General features: G+C 36.1%; 3 protein-coding genes across 4 annotated transcripts; 1 reads left to right on the top strand and 2 right to left on the bottom strand.

Annotated features, from left to right (window-relative positions):
- On the bottom strand, positions 263–7,924 carry LOC18767188 (homeobox protein LUMINIDEPENDENS). Of its 2 annotated transcripts, none has more exons than XM_020570598.1 (13): positions 7,569–7,924; positions 7,378–7,405; positions 7,068–7,213; positions 6,365–6,714; positions 6,184–6,277; positions 6,012–6,105; positions 5,510–5,642; positions 5,383–5,434; positions 5,251–5,294; positions 5,064–5,152; positions 4,282–4,722; positions 1,671–2,236; positions 263–1,142 (listed from the first exon to the last, which is right to left on the bottom strand). In XM_020570598.1, the coding sequence occupies exons 1-13, from the start codon at positions 7,728–7,730 to the stop codon at positions 396–398; spliced, it is 2,946 nt and encodes a 981-aa protein (XP_020426187.1). In that variant the 5' UTR covers positions 7,731–7,924; the 3' UTR covers positions 263–395. The 2 variants fall into 2 exon arrangements, with proteins under 2 accessions (XP_020426187.1, XP_020426188.1); XM_020570599.1 differs by having other exon boundaries at positions 7,068–7,198.
- On the bottom strand, positions 9,559–12,579 carry LOC109950704. Its single transcript, XM_020570624.1, has 3 exons — positions 12,280–12,579; positions 10,309–11,885; positions 9,559–10,234 (listed from the first exon to the last, which is right to left on the bottom strand). The coding sequence occupies exons 2-3, from the start codon at positions 11,400–11,402 to the stop codon at positions 9,655–9,657; spliced, it is 1,674 nt and encodes a 557-aa protein (XP_020426213.1). The 5' UTR covers positions 11,403–11,885; positions 12,280–12,579; the 3' UTR covers positions 9,559–9,654.
- On the top strand, positions 15,005–21,971 carry LOC18766582 (cullin-1). The gene is made up of 20 exons (XM_007198936.2): positions 15,005–15,230; positions 15,902–16,072; positions 16,196–16,295; positions 16,430–16,615; positions 16,741–16,788; positions 16,897–17,100; positions 17,186–17,263; positions 17,943–18,032; positions 18,118–18,198; positions 18,288–18,347; positions 19,117–19,146; positions 19,226–19,312; positions 19,394–19,543; positions 19,664–19,719; positions 20,014–20,134; positions 20,222–20,383; positions 20,494–20,637; positions 20,748–20,966; positions 21,068–21,235; positions 21,446–21,971. The coding sequence occupies exons 2-20, from the start codon at positions 15,942–15,944 to the stop codon at positions 21,545–21,547; spliced, it is 2,217 nt and encodes a 738-aa protein (XP_007198998.1). The 5' UTR covers positions 15,005–15,230; positions 15,902–15,941; the 3' UTR covers positions 21,548–21,971.

Here is a 23,496-nt window from a genome sequence, read left to right as displayed (position 1 = left end):
ATAGAGACTTTCTACCAAGAAATTGGCCAATCTATTTATCCTTTTGTAAATTGAATTACTTCAACTTTATGCATCTCTGAACTAGAACTCTAATGCCATAAAGATATGCCCAGAATCACACATTTCAACTCTGATTTTTCAAGAAACCCGATGCTCACATTTAAGTCTTGGGCCTAGGGCCCCACCCCAATTTTATATATTTTTTAATAGAAGTGGGAGAATAAGAATAAGTTGCCAAAATTTTGGATTTTTTTCCTTTTCACGATATTAATGATCAGTAAAGAGTTAATACGAGCATCCCAAACTATTATAGTCAAAGTCACAATGGCTTTTACAAGCTCCACTAGTATCACAATCTCCACCAGAGTGCCATCCCGTCCGGACATAAATAACTCTCAGTGTCTGCCGCGGTCCGGCCACCTGTTTCCAAGCCTGTTTTGGCCTCCGTATCCAGAAGGATTCATTTGCCTCGACCTGTCAGGCATGTAATCCCGTGCGGGATTCATTCTGGGTTCTCTTCCGTACATATACCCAGGGTTTCTAGTTGGACTATTGTCCGGACTCCATGATTCGAAGTCTTGGTTGCCACCCACGTGTTCATTTCGTTCCCAAGAAGGACCTGGCAACAACTGAGGCTGCTGCAAAGGTCCTCCATGTGATGCATTATACTGATTTTGGTTCTCTAAGTAATGGTAGTTTGAGGGCACATCCTGCCTGGCTCTCCATGAATCAGATGGAGGAGGAGGGCCTGGTTTTCCCATTTGTGGTTTAGATGGGTACATATGTGTGGGGAGGCGAGGCTCCGAAAAACGGGGTTGCTGCAGCGGTTGCGGCTGCCTTTGCTGCCGTGCCGGAGTGGAAACCAAGGGCGTTGGGAATGAATTTGGCTGCCTTTCTGCTACATTATATGAGTTAGATAAGTTGTTCAAGTGTGTGTTCTTCATGGTTAAAACCATCTCTGACGCTGCTGGTGTTTGCATAGAGGGAGGAAAGTAGTCTGGCGAGTATGACGGCACTGCTGGTTGGGAAGTTGATAGCCGTTGTGATGGAATCATATGTACAGATGACGAAACTGAGCTGTTGTTGGTGGTCGCCATTTGTTGTGGAAATGCATTCCTTCCAGCATCTGCTCTCCATCCACTCTGTGAATTTGAAAAAAAAAAATTGGAAAACAGAGAAACACAATCAGTTTATCTTGTGAATAATTATATGATAAAAAGTAGCTGATGAGCAAAAAGAAAACATTTTAAAAAATTTCAGTATTTTTATTATCGAATTAATTGAATTTCCCAACGGATCTTTTTTTTTTCCTTTCCTTTTTTGGTGTTCTTCAGAATATGGGCATCAAATCAATATGAGGCTCCAATGCCAGGCCATGATTCCATGGCCCATGCACAGAGGTCCCTACCAGCCATCCATAAAGGAAAATGGCATGCACCCAAAGTCTGGATTTGCCACTTGTTTCATCGATGGTCTCTCTCCTACCCAAAAGAAAAAAGAAAAGGGAAAGAGAAAAGAAGGCCCTACAGTTCAAAACCACTAATGGACCACATTCTCTATCCTAAATTCTCATTTTGTAGTTCTATTTCCTTCGCTGTCAAGGTTCTAGAGAAGGAGAAGGGTAGAATACAGTGCACATTAAAGTTGCAAAATGAGCCCAAGTAACGCACCGTTCCAGGATTGCTCGAAGGTGTTGGGGATGGAAGAGAAACTTCCACCCTCTGCTCCATTTTTCTACCTAACCCATTTAAATTACCAGCCCCCCCAGACTTAATCATATCCAGCAGTTTTACTGTATCTTCGCTTGACAAGTTAGCAGCCTGCCCAGAAGTCAAGGCAAACACCAATTCTGGGTTTTTTAGCAGTACAGCAAGCAACTCGAGATCGGGTTCGGCTGCTGCGCTTGCACCATTCATTTGAGACAAGGCGGGTGCCAAAGAAGCAGCACTGTTTACTCCTTGAGAAGAAGCAACCCATGTTTGTGCATTGTTTCCTTCTCTACTTAGGGAATGTGTTTCAGTGCCGTCAGCATCAGGGGGCTGTTCTATTGGTATCTCTGGGGTCAATGAATCATCATAGTCCATTTCAATGTCCCATGGTTCCTTGGGGTTAGATGGTATGTCCTGGACTCTCTGGTAGATAGTTTCCTTCTCGCGGTGGTTTCTGTTTCTCTGGACTTCAATTTCTTTGCCGTTCTCACCACCACCGACCCTCCATTCAGGGTCCAGTTTTATTTCTGCAGAAAGGAAAGGACAGGAAACTTAATAAAAAAAAGGTCAACATCCGCAGAAAATGTTACTTAACACTTAGAAAAGTCGTCAGCCAGCCAACCAACCAAAGAAGTACCAAAGTAAATCAGGAAAAAAAGAAACAAAAAAACGTACTTCATTATACAACAAGTCATGTTTGTGCTCCAGACATGGGTGGGGTATCTAGTAGTCAAGTTTTCAAGCTACCTTGCCAAGAAAGAGGCTAGGTACTGAAAATAACAAGTCATGTTATTTTACATAATGAAAATTAATGGTTGAGTTCATCATTATCCAGAAACTGTCTGCTTCTGCATCAAAATGTCATCTGTCCATGCCTTAATGAAAATAATTAGGGGTAGTTCATTGGTTTTTATATCCGGGTGTCATGTCATCCAGTTACTACGTTTACCAAATTATATAGTCAACCCCTCAGAATAAGAAGTCCTCGAGAGATACAGAACATGAGGCCTGTTACCAGAGTTTCAATACGACCTTTGCATAGTGAAGTCCTATACCAAGTTTGACGGAGACGGGTATCGGAGAGTAATCAGTTAAGAGACTTGAGCGGGTTCAAGTTCAGACTAGCCATTAGCAACAAACCCTCATTCATTATTTCATGCTTATAAATTCAACACCGAGGATATTTCCATTCACTTAAGCCTGCTTGGAAGAATTTCCCAATTAAATTAGAGCAAACATTTAGATTGGAAATCATTCACATTCAACCCACCATAGTAATAATCTAGGATTTGACTCCGTTGAGGTAAAAACCCATGTGGACCTCAAAGAGTGTCCAAATCTTACTAAAACCAGACTATTTAAAGTTTTTTTTCTTCTAAGAAATAAAACTGAATTTAAATTTGTAAGTCACAAGATGAAAGCAATCCAGGGCAATGAAACACCACATGAACAACAAAATCAAATAACGAGTGACCAAATCAAATAAATCTTTGGAGCACATTTTTTTAATGATGTGTGTTGTAAAACAGCCCTCGGAAGTATCGCAACCCACAATGGTGATTGAATAGAAGGGGAAGTAAGGATTGGTAATTAGGTGTGATTTATTTCTGTATAAAAAAACAAACAAACAAACAAAGCCATTAATATGCTTAGAAAACCAAACTGAATAATCCCATTTTGATCAGGCATGCAACACCCACTCAGGCACCATCTTTCAAACACCCAGCAATTGTCACATGGAAGAAATGACATCCTCCAATCTTTTGCTCTATGCAGCACGTATAATCTACCATATAATACTGATGCCTGTACTGTCACATTCCCAACCAAAATGCAAAATATGAATAATAACCAGACCAAGTCCAAGCATCTAAGGGATTTTAAGAGCCACATCAACTGCTATAAGATTGGGTTTTCTGTTTTTTTTGCAACCCTGGGAGACATTATGACAGATTGATTTTATAAAATCTACAATACAGAAATGAAATACCATTTAAGATTCAATTTGCCATGGAAGTCATTTGAGGCCTAAATATTATGATGACGTAGTAATCCACAGATTTCCTATATATGATGGCTTAACAGACCATCAGTAGAAAAGAGTAAACAAAACCCATAGCTGTGCAGGATCAAGAATTCAGACTTAATAGTAACTAATTATATTTTTTTAATGAAAAAATAAAGAAAAAGGATGAGGAGGAAATAATTTCAAGAAGCTTTCACCTGCTAACTTATACAACTGAACTACTACCCCGGTTTTCCATGGAAAAGCATATTTGAGGGTTATCCCATTCTATTCATATCAGTGAGCAAACATAGATAGTTGGAAAAGGAAATTATTCATCATTTAGAAGCTATTAACACAAGCAAAAAACTCTCTCTCTACGAAATATGTTGGAAATACTGAAGGCACTTTCTCCCCAAAACTCTAAACAACTTAGGAGGATCTCTTTATATATATATATATATATATATATATATATTTCCCTTCTATAATGTCTGCTGCTTTCACACTAATATTATGAACAAATAGTCAAAGGAAGCAGCAAAATTCCACTAAAAGCATATGTACCTGGCGGTGTCTTCCACGGGACCCGGATTCTCTGGCACTTCTCCAATATGGACTCCTTCAAATCCATTCTCAGCTTTGGAGCAAGAGAAGTTTCCAGCCTATTAGGAGTTTCCCTCTCTTTCAAAAGAAGTGTCACAGGTTTCTTGGGTTCCTCAATATTAGGCCGAACTGGAACTTTAGGTACCACAGGCAAAATGCTGTCCTGAGAGGTTGAAAGTTTGTTCCCACCTTCGGTCTTCAGTTCTTTATTTTCATTAGATGAACCAGATTTCCCATATTTGCTCTGCATAAATTGTGCCCGCATTTTTGCTTTTTGGATATCATCAGCAGACATTGGACGACCCTTACTCACAGGTGTTGCCCTTGTGACCTGTACACTTCTCCCAGCTGATTTTTGGCCAGGCTGTTCCACCAACTGAACTTTTCTGCGTGCTCGAAATTCTGTTACTAGCTAAGGAAATGAGCTCCTTCACTTTTATATGTTTTACATGAATCATTCACATAACCTCTTTTTAGGCCATCCACATGGAAACATAACCAAAAAAAAAAGCAAAGTATAGGGGACCACGTAAGAGCTCAAAATGAGGAAGCTATATGAACTGTTAACATCTTTCCCAAACTTATTTGATAACCAACATAGAAATAAAACTTAAAAATTAACAAAAGCCTACTGTCTTAACTAAGGAATATAATTTTTATTCTTTCAAACAAACTGTAAATGTTGCATAGGAATTCTAAAATATCATTTGGGATAAATTTTAAAAAAATGATATTCAGGATACGAGATGAAGATACACCTAGGATCTGCTTCTTATTTGACTCATCCGATGATGCTGTCAATAGCTTCAATGGTTCTGAAGCCTCTGATCTCCTGAAAACGAGACATTTAGGATAGGATTAACACCACAAACACAATCAGAAACCATACTATCGTACCAAATGTATGTCAGTTTAAAGAAATCTTCTTACCTGGAATTCTCTGCATTTTCAAAAGGCGTTGCAAAGATGTCTTCCTGTATAACAGAAAATTACAATCTGTAAACGATAGGCAATTTAAATCAATTTGAACAAATCTTTTTTTCTAATTCATGGAGCACTTACAGGAATATCAATGTTTGACTTCCATGATTCATCACCCATAACTTCATCAATACTGTAAGAAAATTAGAAATAATTAAAAACTGATTACACTAATTTTTAATGCATGGGCAGTGAAAAATGTACTTGCCTCTGCTTCAGCATTACTAATTCGTGTTGCGAGTCACTAGATGTTTTCATGCCATTTGGTTTCTTCATATTTTGGATTCTTGCTAATAACTTGCTCCATCTTGATAGCAAAACTCTTGCCCTGTTTGATACGTCTGATCTTCAAATCAGATAAATGAGATTCAAAAATTTCATGGTTTATAAAAATGACAAATGAAGCACATACAGAATTGCTTATCATGCACAAGAAGCTTTATAGATGCCACAGAAAATGAGATGAAAAATGTGATGGTTTATAGTCAAATACAACCCAAGCACATATACAGTTGCTTATTTATACAAAACAAACTTTAGGGTCACTAAACATATGGTTTATCTACGCATGCGGAGAAGCTTGTTTTAACATTGAGTCAAGAACAAGTTTAACCACAAAGAGATAAGCACGAGAGAAGAATTTGAGAGAGACAGAGGAAGGTATATAGAAGTGACAAAGCACCATAGTGGTTTCGGCAACAAAAGCGCACCTGCTGTCCTGTAAAACCGCAGTCTATTAACACTTTGCAGTATGGCTGACATATGCACAGGAAGAGCTTTATGTAAAGGCAAATGACAAAGAACCTGTGCAGCAGATAACTATTAGAATTTCAAGCAGCAATCATAAAGCACATCAGAAACAGATTTCAGTTCAAAAAATACCTTTAAGATGACAAGGAGAACACTTGTTTGTTCTTCAATGGCTGCTTGACTCAACCATGTTGCTAAAATCATGACACCACCTGTATTTAAAAACCTGCGTGCACACAAGCTTGTCTGGTCTAGACCATGAAAAGAGACAATGGTGACATATTATCAAACCTATAAAGTGATTTGTAAGTACCAACATAATACTGAAGAATTTTGTATCTGCAATATCCACTCCATCAGTTTCTCTTGCCCAGAAAACGTTTCTTCTTTCCGCATCAAGTTGAAAATGTTGTCTACAAAATGTTTATCTAAGTCGTCTAATCCAGAAAGAGCATCATCTTGAGTTGAGCAAGATGGTGCATCTTCGACACTGGAGGGACCAACAGAATTTAAGGGAACCGGATCAATTGGTGTCAGAGGGTCAGAGCTTGTTGAGACCCCATCCTGCAATTCTTTATGTTCACTGGATCTCGTAGCCTTTTCCCTTGACAACTGGACTAGTTTTCTAACTCTCGACCGTTGACTATTAAAAAAATCACGAACCTGTCAATCAATAGAACCCAAGTCTGTCAGAAACAATTATAGGTTGAAATAGAATTATGCAATCATGTAGATGTTGTAAACCTTCAACCTTTCGCTCTTCCAAGTTTCCAACCAGTAAAAAGAAATAAAATGAAATAAAACCAAACTGGGGAGAAACTGTCATACTGGATATAGATAATCATAACCTAAAATAGCCATTAGTAGGAGTGTAAAACCGTGTGTTATTATCTATTTGATCCGCATTGGCATTCATGGGAGAGGGCTAACGGTTCAATGTACTACAAAATCATATACAGGAACAAGTGAACTCAAAAAAGCAAGAAAGAAATATTCAACTAAATGAAAGTACGAACCTGTGTGCCTGTAACGCCGAATAGAGCACTGAGCTCACGGGACTCCTTCTTGCTAATTGCATCCTTAATAGAAAAAACAGATTGCATATACTTTATAGCTTTTGGATTTAACAAATCTCTAGGTCTTTTTCCTGCAAATGGACCATCTAATTAGAAAAAAAGATGGCGGCCACGAGAAACAGACAGGCAAATGTATAAAGATTGTGAATGGAAAATTATAGCCAAATGGACATGTAGCATCTTACATACTGAAGCTAAAGGAGCATATTCAAGAAACATAAACATCAAACATTACACTTCCAAGACTTACCAATCTTAACAGAAAGAGCACCAGCTGCCTGCATATGGCAAAACGAAAGAAGAAAATTATTAGAATAATTTTTTGCACATGGAACTTGTTTCTTCTCAGTTAGACAAAGAAAAAGATAAATCAACGGCAGGGATAATTCTTCTAATTCTCGGAAACCAAACGCAAAACGAAATTCATATTTTAAAACGCACCATCTCTTGGGAGAGCGGATTGACGCCGGTGAGATTGCATTGGGTGACAACAACTTTCTGAAGCTGATCGATCTGACTGTGGAATAGCTGCCTCTGCGAGTCCAAGAACTTCTGGAACGACTCCACGGAGCTCCCAATCTCCATCTCCGAAAGATCCTCCATTGCCAACCTCCAAGCTCCAAATCCCAAAGCTAAATGTAGCACATAAGGAATTCGAAACCAGGTATATTGGGGTTTTGAGATAAAGTTAGGGTTAGGCTTTGATTTCCAGAAAGAGAAAGACGAAGAGGGTAGAAACAGAGTAGGAAAGTAAAACCCAAAACATGTCCACGTCGCAAGAGCGCTAGGTACAATTGGCGCGTGTATTATTCGGATCCGGTTTTTGCACAAGTAAAAGAAAGTATTCATATGCACCTGTACTAGTTTCCATTTCCCCTTAATATAAAACGTATAGCCGTGCGGCTATACCTAGAATATCTTAGCCTGATTGAATTACTTTCATTAGTAATTATGTTGTAAATATTATTTATCTAGTGAATAATTAGCATTAAATATTTTAATTAAAATTATAAAAAATATTACTTAATAAATAGTATTTAGTTTTTAAAATTTTTGAATTTAAGAAAATTCTTAAATACTAATTATTAACCAATAATTAAAGTAATTAAAAAAGAGAAATTCAGATTATGGTATTTATATAGTATAGCCGCGCGGCTGTACTTTACAGAGAAGACGGTATAGCTTACTGTAAAACTATTCTTCTTCTTCTTCGTCACTAAATGCTTACCGTAAAACTATCACATTCATATATATCCAAGTAAGTTATTGGAGCAACTCTATTTAGTTGGTCAAGTCCAAAAAATCCATGGCCTCGATCAACATCCAGATTTTCCTCTTTAAGCCCAACATCAGCCGGAGACATTGTGTCTGTGAATTCCAACCAAGATCAGAAAAATAAAGGGCAAGATACTGTGACATGGTGTATCCTAACTATAAAATTGATGAATCATATTTGAGTAACCTGGTCTTCTAGTTATTAGGAAGGAACTGAAACTGACATCACCTTTCACATACCAGGGGCCATGGAAAAAGCTCAACCAAGCTGCTTCCACATACCAGGGGCCATGGAAATCTAAATCACAAGTAGCATTGGTCCCTAGGCATTATTATCAACAAGCAACAAAGCCCTATCCGCCAAGTTTAAGAAAGAACTGTCAAACTTCGCCACAAATGGCACAAAGGAAAGAAACGTGATGCTTCATCCAGCTGGTTTTTCACCTTGACGAGCAATCCGGTAATTAAGTTAGCATTTTGAATGTAAAGTCTTTCTTTTTAGGGCAAACATCCAGCTGGTTTTTCACCTTGACGAGCAATCCGGTAATATATGAATCTAAACTCACTTTGCAGACAAACCTTAATTGCTTCAAGTTTCACATATTTCATGCTAAACTAGTCCACTGCTAAATTATATGCCAATGGAACCTAGACCAAGTAGAGTTACAGAATCAATATATTCTAGCAATTTAAAGAAACCCCATAAATATATCGCTCGACTCTCACACCACCAGAACGGGCAAACTCAATTTGAGTTTCAACATAATTTGCAAAACCAATATGCAAAATTGAGCCTAACTTTGGTTACACATTTCACATATATATTAAACGAAACCATGTAATTATAAATTTTAAATAAGGCGGGAGAAATACCCAGAGCAGAACTAAGCTTGTTGATTGCTGCAGAAGAAGGGGAAGGAGACCCCAATGGCGTGAACCTATGTTGCACCGATACGGATACGGGCACGGCGATACGATACGATACGCCGATACGGTAAATCTCTAAAAAATAGGATACGGGTACGGCACCGATACGGCGATTAAAATAATATATATATATTTAAAAATAATATAACTAGAAAATTTGAAAATTGATATTTCACCAATAATAATTTCAAAACATTAACAAAACACATAACTTCATTCAAATCTCCATAAACAAAGCAAAAATTAACCAAAACACACAAAATACAAGTATCCATAAACAAAGCACAAATTAAAACATTAGAAATCACTTCTCAAAGCTCTAACTTCATTCATCATGGGTAAATATGATGCCTTCTAAGTCCGGTTCATCAAGAGAGAGGTTTGCAATCTCAAGTACTCCGGCATTTTCCAAATCCATGGAATCAAATGCATCGCCTCCAACATCCCACATATGAGTTTCCCCTTCTTTATATTCGGGCCTTTTCCTTGAAAGGAGACGAAGATTGCTATGCACAAATACTAAATCTTCCGCTCTTTCCGGTGTTATCTTGTTCCTCTTAATAGAATGAATGAAGTTGTAAGTGCTCCAATTTCTTTCACAACATGAGGAGGAAGAAGGATGTCCAAGTAGCTTCAATGCTATGGTTTGAAGTTTTGGTGTGGAAGCTCCATGGATAACCCACCATTTTACCGGAGCCATGAAACCTCTATCTTTCATAGAGTCCATACCCGAAAAATCTTCAATACATGCCGAAAAAGAGGCATACTCCTCATTAACCGCTCTTCTCTTCACCTCATTAGAAAAGAATCTCTCAATACATTTCTTCCTCTCCCTTGTAATCTCAATGTCTTTATGTGGAGGACAACGATTAGGAGCCATATCAAGCCATTCCTTGCAATAATACCTAGAAGTATATTATAAGAATTATAAAATTATAATGATAAACACAAGGAGAAATTTACTAAAGTAAAGACTTACTTAGGATTTAGGGAGTGTGCGAAGCAATGGAGTGGTGTGCTACTCTTGGTCCATCGGTCCACCAAAATTTCATGCACCACATTGAAGAACATGGACTCTTCATTGAGTTGCTTGCGCTCCTTTCGATATATAATTGTCTTCACTTTTTCTATCATACTATCCCACCACTCATAAATCAAGTGAAGACAAGGCATATCCGTGTCACTCAACCTAAGCATCTCATATATTGGAGAAGTAAAGTTAAGTATGTAATCAATGTCCTCCCAAAAGCACTCATCCAATATTTTTTCCTTCACCATTCTTGCTTTTACCACATCATCCTCTTTATAAATGTCCCATTGCTCACTAATAACCATTTGCTCTAAGCCTTGTTTCACTTGCTTAAATCTTCTAAGCATCACAATTGTAGAAGCAAAACGTGTCTCGGCAACGGAGAGCAACTTCAACTTACAATGATCATTATACATTGACAACCTCATATTATGGTTCATAATAAAATTCTTAATAAACCATGCATCACTTGAGATTGTTGAAATCCAACTACATTGCTCATACACTTCCGGATTTCTTGGCACGGGTGAGCATATGTTCTTCAAAGCAAGATTGAGAGTATGAACCACACATGGTGTCCAAAAGATGTGCTTAAACTTTGCCTCAACAATATGTCCGGCCGCCTTACAAACCGGAGCATTATCGGTGACCACTTGGACCATATTTTGAGGACCTATTTCCCGGATTGATTCAATAAGCAAGTTCGCCATGAAAAATTTATCCTTACACTCACCTTCACAATTTATTGCCTTCAAGAACATAGGCCCACTTTCACAAACGGCCATCACATTAATGAGAGGTCTTCTTTGTGCATCCGACAACCCATCACTACAAACACTTACCCCTTTACTTTGCCATGCCCTCTTCATTGGTTGCAAACACTCCTCAATGTTATTCTTCCCTTTTTGGAGAAGTGTAGTTCTCAACATATTGTAACCGGGGGGTTGGTAACCCGGAAGTGTTTTACTACAAGCAATTCTAAAGGCATTAACATAATGAGGATTCCTTGAAAATTGAAATGACAAGCCACCCGTGTAAAACATTCTTGCAATCTCACCATCTAATTACTCTCTAAGATTATTGTTAAATGCTTTCTCAATAGGATTACCCTTCCTCTTCTTTGAGTCACTACACCAATTTGAACTCATACCCAAACCACTACTTGAACCTCCTTGACTTGAAGTGTTAAAGGTGGGTAAGGGTACATCTCTAAGTTGTGCCATTTTAACCCTCAATTCCGCTTCCTCCACTACTTTTTCCATCTCCATCAAATGAGAATTTGTAACTTTAGTGCAACTAGCAACTCCATTGCCTTTGAGTTTTAACAAGTGACTCTTCACTCTAAAGTATGATCCTTTGAAAGTTTTTTGGCAATAGTTGCATTGGAATGAAGTATTGCCACCGGCTTTACCATCTTTCTCAAGCTTCTTGAGATATTTCCATAAAGGAGTATTATCATTATCTCCATGCTCCCCATTATTATTACTAGTATTCCCATCACTAGAACTACCCACACTATTCATTTCCTGTGAATCAAATAAAGTTTGATAATAAAAAAAAACCAATTAATACATATACAAAAATTCGTAGGCAGCTATAATCTAATTAACAAAAATTCTGACTTCACAAACCAATTAAATTATATACCCAAACCAATTAAATTCGTAGGCACTAGGCAGCTATAATCTAATTAACAAAAATTCTGACTTCACAAACCAATTAAATTATATACCTAAACCAATTAAATTCGTAGGCAGCAACAATACCCAAACTCAAACTCCAAGTTCCAACCATACAAGTTACAATACCCAAACTCCAAGTTTCAACAATACCCAGGTTCCAAGTTCCAACAATACCCAAGTTCCAAACCCATATAAGATAACAATAGCAGATTATTGAAAGAAAGAAGAGAAGAGAAACCTTGAGCTGCCTGCGAAGAAGAAAGAAACCTTGAGCTGCCTACTGGGTGCGAGCGACGGCTCCTTCTCCTCCTCCTTCTTCTGCTTCTTCTTTTTCTTCTTCTTCTTCTTCTTCTTTCTTCTCTTTTGTTTGGCCTCTGTTCTGTTGAAATGAAACCCCAAAAATCTAGCCTCTCGATAGACAGCAATCTGAAATTATAGTTTGTGTTTTTACATTTTAACCCCAAATGTTTAGAAACTTTCAAAATCACCCCCAAAGTCTGCAAATATTTTCGTTTTTACCCCCAGACGTATCGATGCCGTATCGTGACCGTATCGGGACCGTATTGAGGACGTATCGGATCCATATTGAGAAGTCAACATGCCATATAAGTCAACGATACGCCACGTGGCGTATCGAATACGTATCGGAGCCGTATCGTATCGGAGCCGTATCCGATACAAGCATACCCCTCCAAACTGACGTATCGGTGCATCTGAGGCGTGAACATGTTTTGGCAAGGTTCATAGAGAGCTTGAACTTCGGAGCTTTTCCTAGCCATGCTTGTGTGGCTTCCAAACACAGTAAAAATGGGTTGTGCGGCTATACTCCTTAAATAGAAAATTAGTTTTTTTAGTTTAATATTTATAATTAAGTAATATATAGTCTTATTTAATCACTTTAATTAGTAACTAGCCTCTCTGCACGCGCTTCTGCGCCTGCGAGAGGCTTTTTTTAAAAAAATTTAAATTTATTTTAGAATTAAAAAAGATAATGGATAGTTGTGTTTCATAAAAATAGGATCCATTATCTGAATTTTCTTTTAATTTTAATTTTTTTAATATGAAAAATTGTGAATTTACCATATTATCCTCATTTAATTAATAATTTTAATTCTTAATGTTTGCATTAACCAAGGGCATTTTCTGGTATTTTGAATGTTTCACCATTCTCTGCCTTTTGCTTTATATATATAGATTACGTTTTAAGTATTATTTATTTAGTGAAAAATTAGTATTGTAATATTTTAATTAATTTCATAAATTAGTTGATAAATAGAATTAATGATTTTAAATTATTTTGTGGACTTTGTTTTGAAATTTATTTTTTACAAAATTTATTTTTTTGTTTAATATTTGTAATTAAGTAATTTCTTAAGCCTTATTTAATTACACTAATTAGTGATTATGTTATAATTATTATTTTTTACTGAATAATTAGTATTTAAATATTTATTTTATTTAATTAATTACTTAATTAATAGTAATTAATTATATTTAATTAGCTGAAATAATTTTGTGGACTTTAAAATTATTTTTTATTTCTGAAATCATATCAATTATCTAAAATTCCTAGAAAATTATTTTAGTATCCCAAAAATGAATTTTAGACTAAATCCTAAATCCAAGTCTTGAACCAACAACCTTAGCTTTCGAACTTGTTCTAAAACCTTTCTCAAGCCTCAAACCCCAACTATAAGCCTACATTAGGGCACTTATGACTCGATTAGGCTTGGATACTCACGTAACTCGACCTAATCGAGTATCCAAAATGACTTGATTTAGCTGGGATAAGTTTGTCTCGACAAAATTTTCCTTAAGAAAGCTAATTACATAATGTTTGCAATTAAGTAATATCGTAGCCAAGAACATCACAATAAGGGTATTATTAAGAGTTAAAAAAAACAAACCGCAAGTGTAACATTGACATACAATATAGATGATTTGTGCAATTTAGGCTATTTACACTGTTGGATAAGAGCTACTGGTGAACAATGTCCTAAGCTCGAATCCTCCATGTCATTTTGCTGATATGATTTGAAAAAAGGTATTCTGGGCCTCCATGCTTTAGAAAAAATAAAAGGCCCCGGTTGGTTGTAGCATTTCTTTCAGGAGCTTGACTTGTGGGCCTAGACTTTTCTAAGGTTCCGGGCTTAACGAAATATAAGTTTATGACCCATGAAAAAATGTTGTAAGATAAAAGTTGTAATTGACGGAATCACACATAATTTATTTATTAAGAAAATTAGTATAACAAAAAGGAAAATAATCACATTAATCTCCCGTCACAGACATATTAATTTGGTAATTTCCTCTTTTTTTTTAGTACAAATAATAATTTAAATTAAATGGGAGGGGTTTCTTATATACACACAATTAATATCATGGAAATTTGAACCTGAAACCTCTAGTTTGCATGTCAATAAGAGAAACTCTCATGTACGAGAATAGCACTTTTTGCTATCTCCGACCAATAATGAAATGACATGTAAAATAAATTTTTTATATATCATTATATTATTGGCCAAATATAATAAAATAATGTTATTTCCGTTACATATAAAATTTTTAGGCAAGTTAAGGCCTTTTTCCAAACAAGCAACAAAACGAGTGGATTAAAGCAAACCAAAATATTCCACAGGAACAAATGGCCTCAGAATCAGAACCCAGTTAGTAAATCTCGGACCTCCACAATAATGGCGTCTCTTCTCCCTTGCACTTATCTTTTTATTTTAATTATATTTTTTAAGGGTCAAAATAACTTATTCTATTCATAGCACATCAGAGAAAGTATTTTACCAATCGATTATTTCCTGATGAAAAATAAGGAATAAAAAAAAAATGGCTTATTTAATCAGTGGGAGAAAAATAGTTTAAAATGACATTATTAAATAATACTAGTCTTTTAATCAGTGCGAGATGCTTTTTTTTAAATACATAATATTATGATAATCAATTGCTACTAATTTCCGCAGTTCCGTTTAATGCCGACTTAGGCTTAGTAATTTATTTTCCTCCGTCTTTCTATATAAAAGAAATACCTGACTTCTGATTAGTCTCGTCCTCCACTATTTCTCCTCAATTTTCAGGGATTGGGTTTGGGGATTTTTCCTAGCTCTCAATTCTCAACCAACGCCACTCTCTTTACGATTAGGTTTTCTTCTTCATTTTTTTCCCAAATTCTTAGCGAAGGTACCATCTCCTCCCTTATAACTCCTTCTCATTGTTTGGAATATCGTAAACTCATGCGCAGCCCTCTTGTTCTTGTTAGTTTGCTTCGATTTCAGGGTTTTCTCGTTCTTTTGTCTCTCTCATCTTCTTGTAATATTTGTTTCATGTTTATCTTTCATATAGGATTTTGAGCTATTGTTTCTTCAATTATATTTGGTACTGCCCTTTGTAGTGTACTTTGTTTTTCAGGGATCTGTTTTTTCATTCTTTAAAAAAAAGATTTTTCGCTTTTCTTCGGTCGCATTGTATTATGTTTTGTGCAGAATATATGAATTCAAATCAATGGTTGATTGTTCATCATCTATCTAGGGTTTCTTGCTTTTTTCGCTTTTATTAAGTTTTAAAAAATATTAAATATACATATGCATGTAGAATTCCAGTTGTGGGTTTCTGAATTCGATTTCTGGGTAAACATCACGCATCCTTCAGTTATGTGCCCTTAGAATATTGTCCCTGTTCATTTATTGTTACTTATTGGTAGTTGTTACGGACTCTACGATTGGTATTTATTCGTCAATCATTTGTTATGACTATTGGGTGTTAATCTGGATTTGTTCCCCAATTAAAACACGCCTGTACTCAAACTCAAACCATGTGTTAACATTTTAATGATTTTCTTTCTGTGTTGATAGAATTATAGTTGGAGGATAGCAAATCCTTTATTGCACGACAATGGAACGGAAAATTATTGAGTTGGATCAAGGATGGGACTATATGCAGAAGGGGATCACGAAGCTAAAGAAGATCCTAGAGGGAATACCGGAGCCTCAGTTCAACTCAGAGGAATATATGATGCTTTACACGTATCCTTCTGTTATTTTACATGTGTTATTCAAATACTATTGTCATGTATGTGTGTGTTCCTTCTTTTATTTGCTCCGTTATTGTTGTGTGCTATAAGGAGACCTTTCCTTAATTAAGTACAGAACTATCTACAACATGTGTACCCAAAAGCCCCCGAACGATTATTCTCAGCAGCTTTATGACAAATATCGAGAGGCATTTGAGGAATACATTACTTCAACGGTGAGGATTGAGGAACATCGTGATATGTTTACTTATGATTTCTATGTCTTATATCAGTTACTCAAGTGATATGGTTTCATTTACTTTCTGAACTTACAAAGAATCATAGTCTTATTTGGTTGTTCATCCATTAGGTGTTGCCCTCTCTAAGAGAGAAGCATGATGAGTTTATGCTGCGGGAGCTTGTTAAAAGATGGGCTAATCATAAAGTTATGGTTAGGTGGCTGTCACGTTTCTTTCATTATCTCGATCGCTACTTCATTGCAAGAAGGTCACTTCCTGCTCTAAATGAAGTTGGACTCACCTGCTTCCGTGATTTGGTTAGTTATTGCACTCTTTTTTATGCTTCTGCCTATTTTATGCAAAAAACCTTACACCCTTTTATATGCGTGCCAATTGTCCAAAGTTTTCTTTAATGATGCCTGATATAAATCTGTAATCGCAGGTTTATCGTGAGGTCAATGCTAATGCCAGAGTTGCTGTTATTGGTCTTGTAAGTTTATCGGTTCCTGATCATGTATTGCGAGAAGTATGCATATGTATGTATCCTGTCCATGATGATCACAGTAGCGGCTGTATATAACCAATACTTTTTAACCAGATTGATAAAGAACGTGAGGGAGAGCAGATTGATAGAGCACTGTTGAAGAATGTGATTGACATATTTGTTGAGATTGGGATGGGACACATGGATGCTTATGAAGGGGACTTTGAAGCATACATGCTAGGAGATAGTGGTGAATACTATTCTCGTAAAGCATCAAATTGGATTTTGGAGGATTCTTGTCCCGATTACATGCTGAAGGTAAGTGTATGATTTAGATATGCTTATGGGTGTGGTGTGGCTTATCAGGTAAGTTCATGTCTAAATCTCTTGTGGAATTGTACAGGCAGAGGAATGCTTGAAAAGGGAGAAGGAAAGAGTTTCTCATTACCTTCATTCAAGTAGTGAGCAGAAGCTGGTGGAGGTTAGTTAATATGTAATCAGATAGCAGAGAGTGCTTATATATATATATAGAGTGGTAATGGGCGGTAGCTGTAATTTGGGAAAGATTTGTTAAATGTATAGATACGAGAGAGAGAGATAGAGAGTGTGTGTGTGTGTGTGTGAGGTTTGTTTCGCAAGTTGTTGTGCTAGTGGGTGGTAGCTCTGGTGCCTATATTGTAGTAGGATCTCAAATAAACTTTTAGTTTGTTACCTAAGGAGTTAAGGTATTAAATCAGCTGCACCACTCCAAAAGTAAGGTGTGTGATTCAGCGTGCAGACCAATATTTAGCTTGAATCATACTTCTGTTCGCAATAATTTATTACAGGAAGTCCAAGAATAATAATTGAACATTGATTAATATGTGAAGCTTTTAGAGACGGGTTAGCACTGATGCATTAGGAATATATGAGGAAGTACCTATCTACCAAATCTATCAGCACTCATATAACATGGGATGTGGTGTGGCGTATACTGATACATTATTAGGAATAGATAAAGTGCCTTTTAATTTCTGTCATGTTACATTGGAAGTGGAATTATTTGCCTTATCCTATGAGCCTGCTTCTATGATTGAAAGTGCAGCATAAAAATTCTGGTTTGATATTGTTGCACTACTTTTAATTTTATATGTTATCTTATATTGTGATATTCCTTGTAGAAAGTGCAACATGAGTTGTTGGTGGTTTATGCAACTCAACTGCTTGATAAGGAGCATTCTGGATGTCGTGCTTTGCTTAGAGATGATAAGGTATTTTGTCGCCTTGCAGGTTATGATCTTTTTATCCAGTCATTCTTGTAATGCATTTCTAAGGCTGTCTACTTATTTATGTCAGGTGGAAGATCTTTCTAGGATATATAGACTATACAACAAAATACCTAAAGGGTTGGAACCTGTTAGTAGCGTATTCAAACAGGTTAGTTAGTTTTCTGTGCATCTTCTATTTCTGACCTCTGTGAGCTGTTTCTTTATTATGACAGTACTAATATCACTGATGGTTTGCAGCATGTTACTGCTGAAGGTACAGCCTTGGTCCAGCAGGCTGAAGATGTTGCAAGTAACCAGGTTCAGTCTCTTGGGTTTATCCTGGAAGTGATATATTAGCTAGTTTGTTGGTGTAATTGCTGTTTTCCATTATATGTTGTGTTCTGTTATTTGATTCATCCTGCGTACAACTCTGTATGCATGTTGGAGTGTAAATTGTGTGGATTTTGTGTGTTAATTCAACATGTCTAATGGACGCCTTTCAAATCATTGGTCCCATGTTAGAATTCTGGCTACTTAATAGGAAGGTGCAAACATTCTTTGTGATTAATTTAATAGTTTGGTATTCTGCACAAAACATATATAAAATATGCTTCAGTGATGATGTGTGTTTTCATGAAATAATCACAATCCACAATTTTATTAGTGATGCTCAACTAAATCAAATGGATTTTGAGGTTATTGCGATGGTTGCTTCATGCACAGTTGATCACTTATGTTCGAGTTTTGTTTCAAAGACTTATTAACTTCAAATCGATATGGCTATAGGAGCTGATTCATGTAGATGATTTTTAATTTTATATGCTCTATTATATTTGATTAAATGATACAGTAATTTCATCATAGAGAAGAGAAAAAAAAGTGACAGTAAGGAGATGATTGTTTAATTGGACTTTTATCATTTTTGGCCCGTCAGTATATTCTTTTTTTTTCTTCTTTTTGTTAAACAGTTCTTGATTATGTGTGATGGTGTGTGATTATGTTGTTAGCATGGGTTCATGCGTGAGCTAATTGTTTATCCTGCTTTTTATTATTATGATGCTAAGTGGTAGCAACAATGCTTCTGCAGACTTCAAGTGGAGCTGGCACACAGGAACAGGTAAATTATTCAATTATTATATTTAAGAATTTTAGAAGTGATTGGAAGTCCATGATTGACTTAAGTTTGTGGTCTTCAGGTCCTTGTCAGAAAAATAATTGAGCTGCATGACAAGTATATGGCATATGTCACCGATTGCTTTTTAAACCACACTCTCTTTCACAAGGTTGGTGCTGTAGTTACTGGTCATTTACATTTGATCTTATCACTTAGTCTAAAAGGCCCTCTTCATTTGTTTGCATCATAGGCTCTGAAAGAGGCTTTTGAGGTATTTTGCAATAAAGCTGTTTCTGGGAGTTCAAGTGCTGAATTACTTGCTGGATTCTGTGATAATATCCTCAAGAAGGGTGGGAGTGAGAAGTTGAGTGACGAGGCCATTGAAGAAACACTTGAGAAGGTATTATTCTTTGGGTTTTTTCTTATTATGGTTTTCATTTGTTTCTGATGTTATGTTTGGATTCTTGCAGAATTCAGTTGGTTTTTCAATTAATCTTATGTTGTCATTGAATTTTTCCAGGTAGTTAAGCTCCTTGCTTATATCAGTGACAAGGATCTTTTTGCAGAATTCTACAGGTAGAACATTGTTTGGCGGGGATTCGGTTTCATGTGTCACTGACAAGTTCAATTCTAGTTAGACCACTTGCCTGTTAGTGTTTTAATAAGGCACTTGACATGTCCAAATAGTACAAAGTCTTAGGTCATGTAAGCAAGTGCCACAATCATGTTGGCCATTGAATTTACATCCATTGAATTAGAAAATGGTAGATACCTTATTAAAATGCTTTACCGGCAAGTGTCTAGCACTCCCATATATGTGTGTGTATGTATTTGCAAGTCATAAACGAATATATTATTTTTTATTCACAGAAAAAAACTTGCCCGTCGGCTACTTTTTGATCGGAGTGCCAACGAGGACCATGAAAAAAGTATTCTGACAAAGCTTAAGCAGCAATGTGGTGGACAGTTCACCTCAAAAATGGAGGGAATGGTGAGTTGACCTATTTTTCTCTGGGTGTCTTTCTGTATGTTACTCTTGTGGTAGGAGATTAAATTTGGCGTTGGATTTTTCTTGCAGGTCACAGATTTGACATTAGCTCGGGACAATCAGGCCAACTTTGAGGAATATCTTCACAATAACCCTGACGTAAATCCTGGGATGGACTTGACAGTCACTGTGCTTACAACTGGTTACTGGCCAAGTTATAAATCGTTTGATCTGAACCTTCCTGAAGAGATGGTAACATTTGCGTTCATATTTAGTTTGTTTAAGATTTCCCCAGCAAATATAGCTTATGCTTGAAAATTTTAAATGTTGGCTAAGGAATTTGTTGTATATGTTCATTTCAGGTGAAGTGTGTTGAAGTTTTCAAGGGATTCTATGAAACAAAAACGAAGCACAGAAAACTTACATGGATTTACTCATTGGGAACTTGCAATGTTAATGGCAAGTTTGAACCCAAAAACATTGAACTGGTCGTGTCAACGTATCAGGTAGCTTAGTAGGCAGTATTATGGTTCACTTATTGAGTCTTGGCAAAATGTCTCCTTTCCAAGATGTTTTCTAATACGGGGACTTTACATTTCTTTGCCGCCTTTTACAGGCTGCTCTCCTGCTTCTCTTCAATACTGCTGATAAATTGAACTATTCAGAGATATTGACTCAGTTGAACCTTACCCATGATGACTTGGTTAGATTGCTTCATTCGCTGTCATGTGCCAAGTACAAGATCCTCATTAAGGAGCCAAATACGAAGACTATCTCTCCAACTGACAGCTTTGAATTCAACTCTAAGTTCACAGACAGAATGAGAAGAATTAAGGTCTGAGATCCCTCTGTACTTTTTTCACTTAAATTTTAGATTAGGATTTGAGGATTCATACCTCTGACAAATTTTTTTATTTTTAAATTTTAAATCCTTAGATTCCTCTCCCACCAGTGGATGAAAGGAAGAAGGTAATTGAAGATGTTGACAAAGACAGGCGATACGCTATTGATGCTGCAATTGTGAGGATTATGAAGAGTAGGAAAGTTTTGGGTCATCAACAATTAGTCATGGAGTGTGTTGAGCAGTTGGGACGTATGTTCAAGGTATTAAATTCAGGAGAATGGTGTCATATGTGGTTTAATAATAATTAACTTGAAGTTCAAGATTTCAGTCAATAGTCCTTGTTAGAGGTCATGGCTAATTTAGCCAAGAGAATAAAATGGAAGTCTCTCATATCCGTATAAATAGTTTTTGTGTTATTTCTTGTTCCAAATAATTCTCTACTAACATGGTTATGGTTGAATTATGTGCAGCCTGACATCAAAGCAATTAAGAAGCGCATTGAAGATCTCATCACCCGTGACTACCTGGAGAGGGACAAGGAAAACCCTAACATGTTCAAGTATCTTGCATGAATGATCTGAGTGTCGGAGTTTTCATTTTACTTGGGATATGGTGGTGGAGGTACAATTGATGCCCTGAAGTACAGGAACATAAAGAATATCGTAGTTTCTTTGGAGTTGGGATCTGCTGTAAATTATGTGCAGCTCTTTTAGAAAATTCTAGGATTTTGAAAAGGAGTGGAGAATTTTTTGTGCAATTCTTCGCTATTAAAAGCCAGTTTTGTGCAATTCACCCATATATCCATCCATATATGGGAATGTTGATAAAATTTGTTGTCCTTCTTACTCGATAATGTTCTGTTTTATGCTTTTCTAAACGCAGCAGCCCCCTTTCTTTATAAGGATGATATCATGATAGTTGTCCGAGTCGTTGAGTTTGAGATTGCCGGCGACTATTTTGGATAAAGATTCAACAAACAACTTGAAAAGTTTTCAACTTGAGATAGATTGCCAAGTTTGATTGCTGTTGGACTCGCTGTGTATCTGTTTTTGGGAATTTTAAGCTTCAAATAGAAAATTTAATTTTATCAAACTTTAATCAATGTGATTGATTAGTGTGTTACATTATTCTGAGTAAGAACAAAAGCAAAACGTGTCAAAAGTACATCTCATAGGCTAATGTTCTGTTTATGCTAATGAATTTTCGCACTCCGATGTTTTGCAAATGAATTTTCACAATCCAGGGTATCACAAATGAATAATCCCATTTTGTGGTTTTACAAATGAATTTTCGCATTTTTGGCTTTTGTTAATGAATTGTCTCATTTTAGGGTTAATGAATTTTCGCATTTTGGAATTTCAAAAATTAATTTTTTGCCTTTCGGGGTTTAGCAAAACCCAAAGATGTGAAAATTCATTAGCGAAATTCAAAACAATTTATTAATGAAACCCCAAAATGACAAATACCATTTAGAAACCAAAAATGGAAAAATTCATTTGCAAAAGCCCTAAATGCGAAAAATTCATGTGCAGAACCCCAAAATTTGAAACTTCACTAACGAAACCCCAAGATGCCACAACTCATTAGCGAAAAGTAAATTTAGGTTTTAGCCACAAAAAAACTTTCACTTTTGGAAAAAGCCAAAACTTTTTGAAAAAGAGACAGAAAAACCTTTAAACTTTCAAACCAAAGACATGCAAGTGTAAAGGATTCCTTAGGAAATCCAAAAATATATACGGGCAATTTTGTCCATTTTGGCTTCTTTTAAAAAATTTCTCTCTCCTTTGGCCTTTTCCAAAGTGTGAAAATTTATTTATGAAACCCCAAAAAAATCGAAAATTCATTTTCGCAACCTCAAAATGCAAAAAGTCATTTGCAAAACTCCGAAATGCAAAAATTCATTTGGAAAACTCCAAAATGTGAAAATTCATTAATGAAACCCTAGAGTGCGACAATTCATTAGTGAAACCCTAAATTGTGCAAATTCATTTGGGAAACCTTGAAATACAAAAATTCATTGACGAAACCCAAAAATGCAAAAATTCATTAGCGAAACCCTAAAATGCGAAAATTCATTCTTGAAACTACGAAACGCAAAAATTCATTAGCTAAATCCCAACATATGAAAATTTATTCATGGAACCCCAAAATACGAAAATTCATTAAGAAAACCTCAAAATGCAAAAAATGCATTCGCAAAACACCAAAAAGGGAAAATTCATTTTCGGAACCCTCAAGTTTCGTGAAACTCCAAAAGTAAAATTTTTATAGTGGATTCGAAATGTGAAATTTCATTCTTGAAACCATATTGGCAAAAATTTGTTCATGAAACCCTAACATGTAAAAATTCATTTATGTAATCTTAAAATGCCAAAAATTAATTCACATAGCCCGGGAATGCGAAAATTAAATAGCAAAACTCATATATCTGACACAGAACATATTAAATTCTACTGGAAATGCATTTTGGCATTTGGATTTTGGAGTTCCAATATTTTTTTTTTTGGGACCAAAACGTCAA

Source organism: Prunus persica, chromosome G8 (assembly GCF_000346465.2).
Source record: "Prunus persica cultivar Lovell chromosome G8, Prunus_persica_NCBIv2, whole genome shotgun sequence".
Taxonomy (NCBI): domain Eukaryota; kingdom Viridiplantae; phylum Streptophyta; class Magnoliopsida; order Rosales; family Rosaceae; genus Prunus; species Prunus persica.
The sequence above is the reverse complement of the archived record's forward strand: the minus strand, read 5'-3'. Positions and strand labels throughout refer to the sequence as shown.

What these genes read in the sequence shown, in the direction of transcription:
- LOC18767188 (XM_020570598.1), bottom strand. Translation starts at nt 7,730, where the DNA reads ATGGAGGATCTTTCGGAGATGGAGATTGGGAGCTCCGTGGAGTCGTTC. An exon ending in ATCCGCTCTCCCAAGAGATG is followed by an intron (nt 7,406 to 7,568) that starts GTGCGTTTTAAA and finishes TGCCATATGCAG; the next exon opens with GCAGCTGGTGCTCTTTCTGT. An exon ending in TGCTCTTTCTGTTAAGATTG is followed by an intron (nt 7,214 to 7,377) that starts GTAAGTCTTGGA and finishes TTTTCTAATTAG; the next exon opens with ATGGTCCATTTGCAGGAAAA.
- LOC109950704 (XM_020570624.1), bottom strand. Translation starts at nt 11,402, where the DNA reads ATGTTTTACACGGGTGGCTTGTCATTTCAATTTTCAAGGAATCCTCAT. An exon ending in GCACACTCCCTAAATCCTAA is followed by an intron (nt 10,235 to 10,308) that starts GTAAGTCTTTAC and finishes ATATACTTCTAG; the next exon opens with GTATTATTGCAAGGAATGGC.
- LOC18766582 (XM_007198936.2), top strand. Translation starts at nt 15,942, where the DNA reads ATGGAACGGAAAATTATTGAGTTGGATCAAGGATGGGACTATATGCAG. An exon ending in GAATATATGATGCTTTACAC is followed by an intron (nt 16,073 to 16,195) that starts GTATCCTTCTGT and finishes AATTAAGTACAG; the next exon opens with AACTATCTACAACATGTGTA. An exon ending in GTCCCGATTACATGCTGAAG is followed by an intron (nt 17,101 to 17,185) that starts GTAAGTGTATGA and finishes GGAATTGTACAG; the next exon opens with GCAGAGGAATGCTTGAAAAG.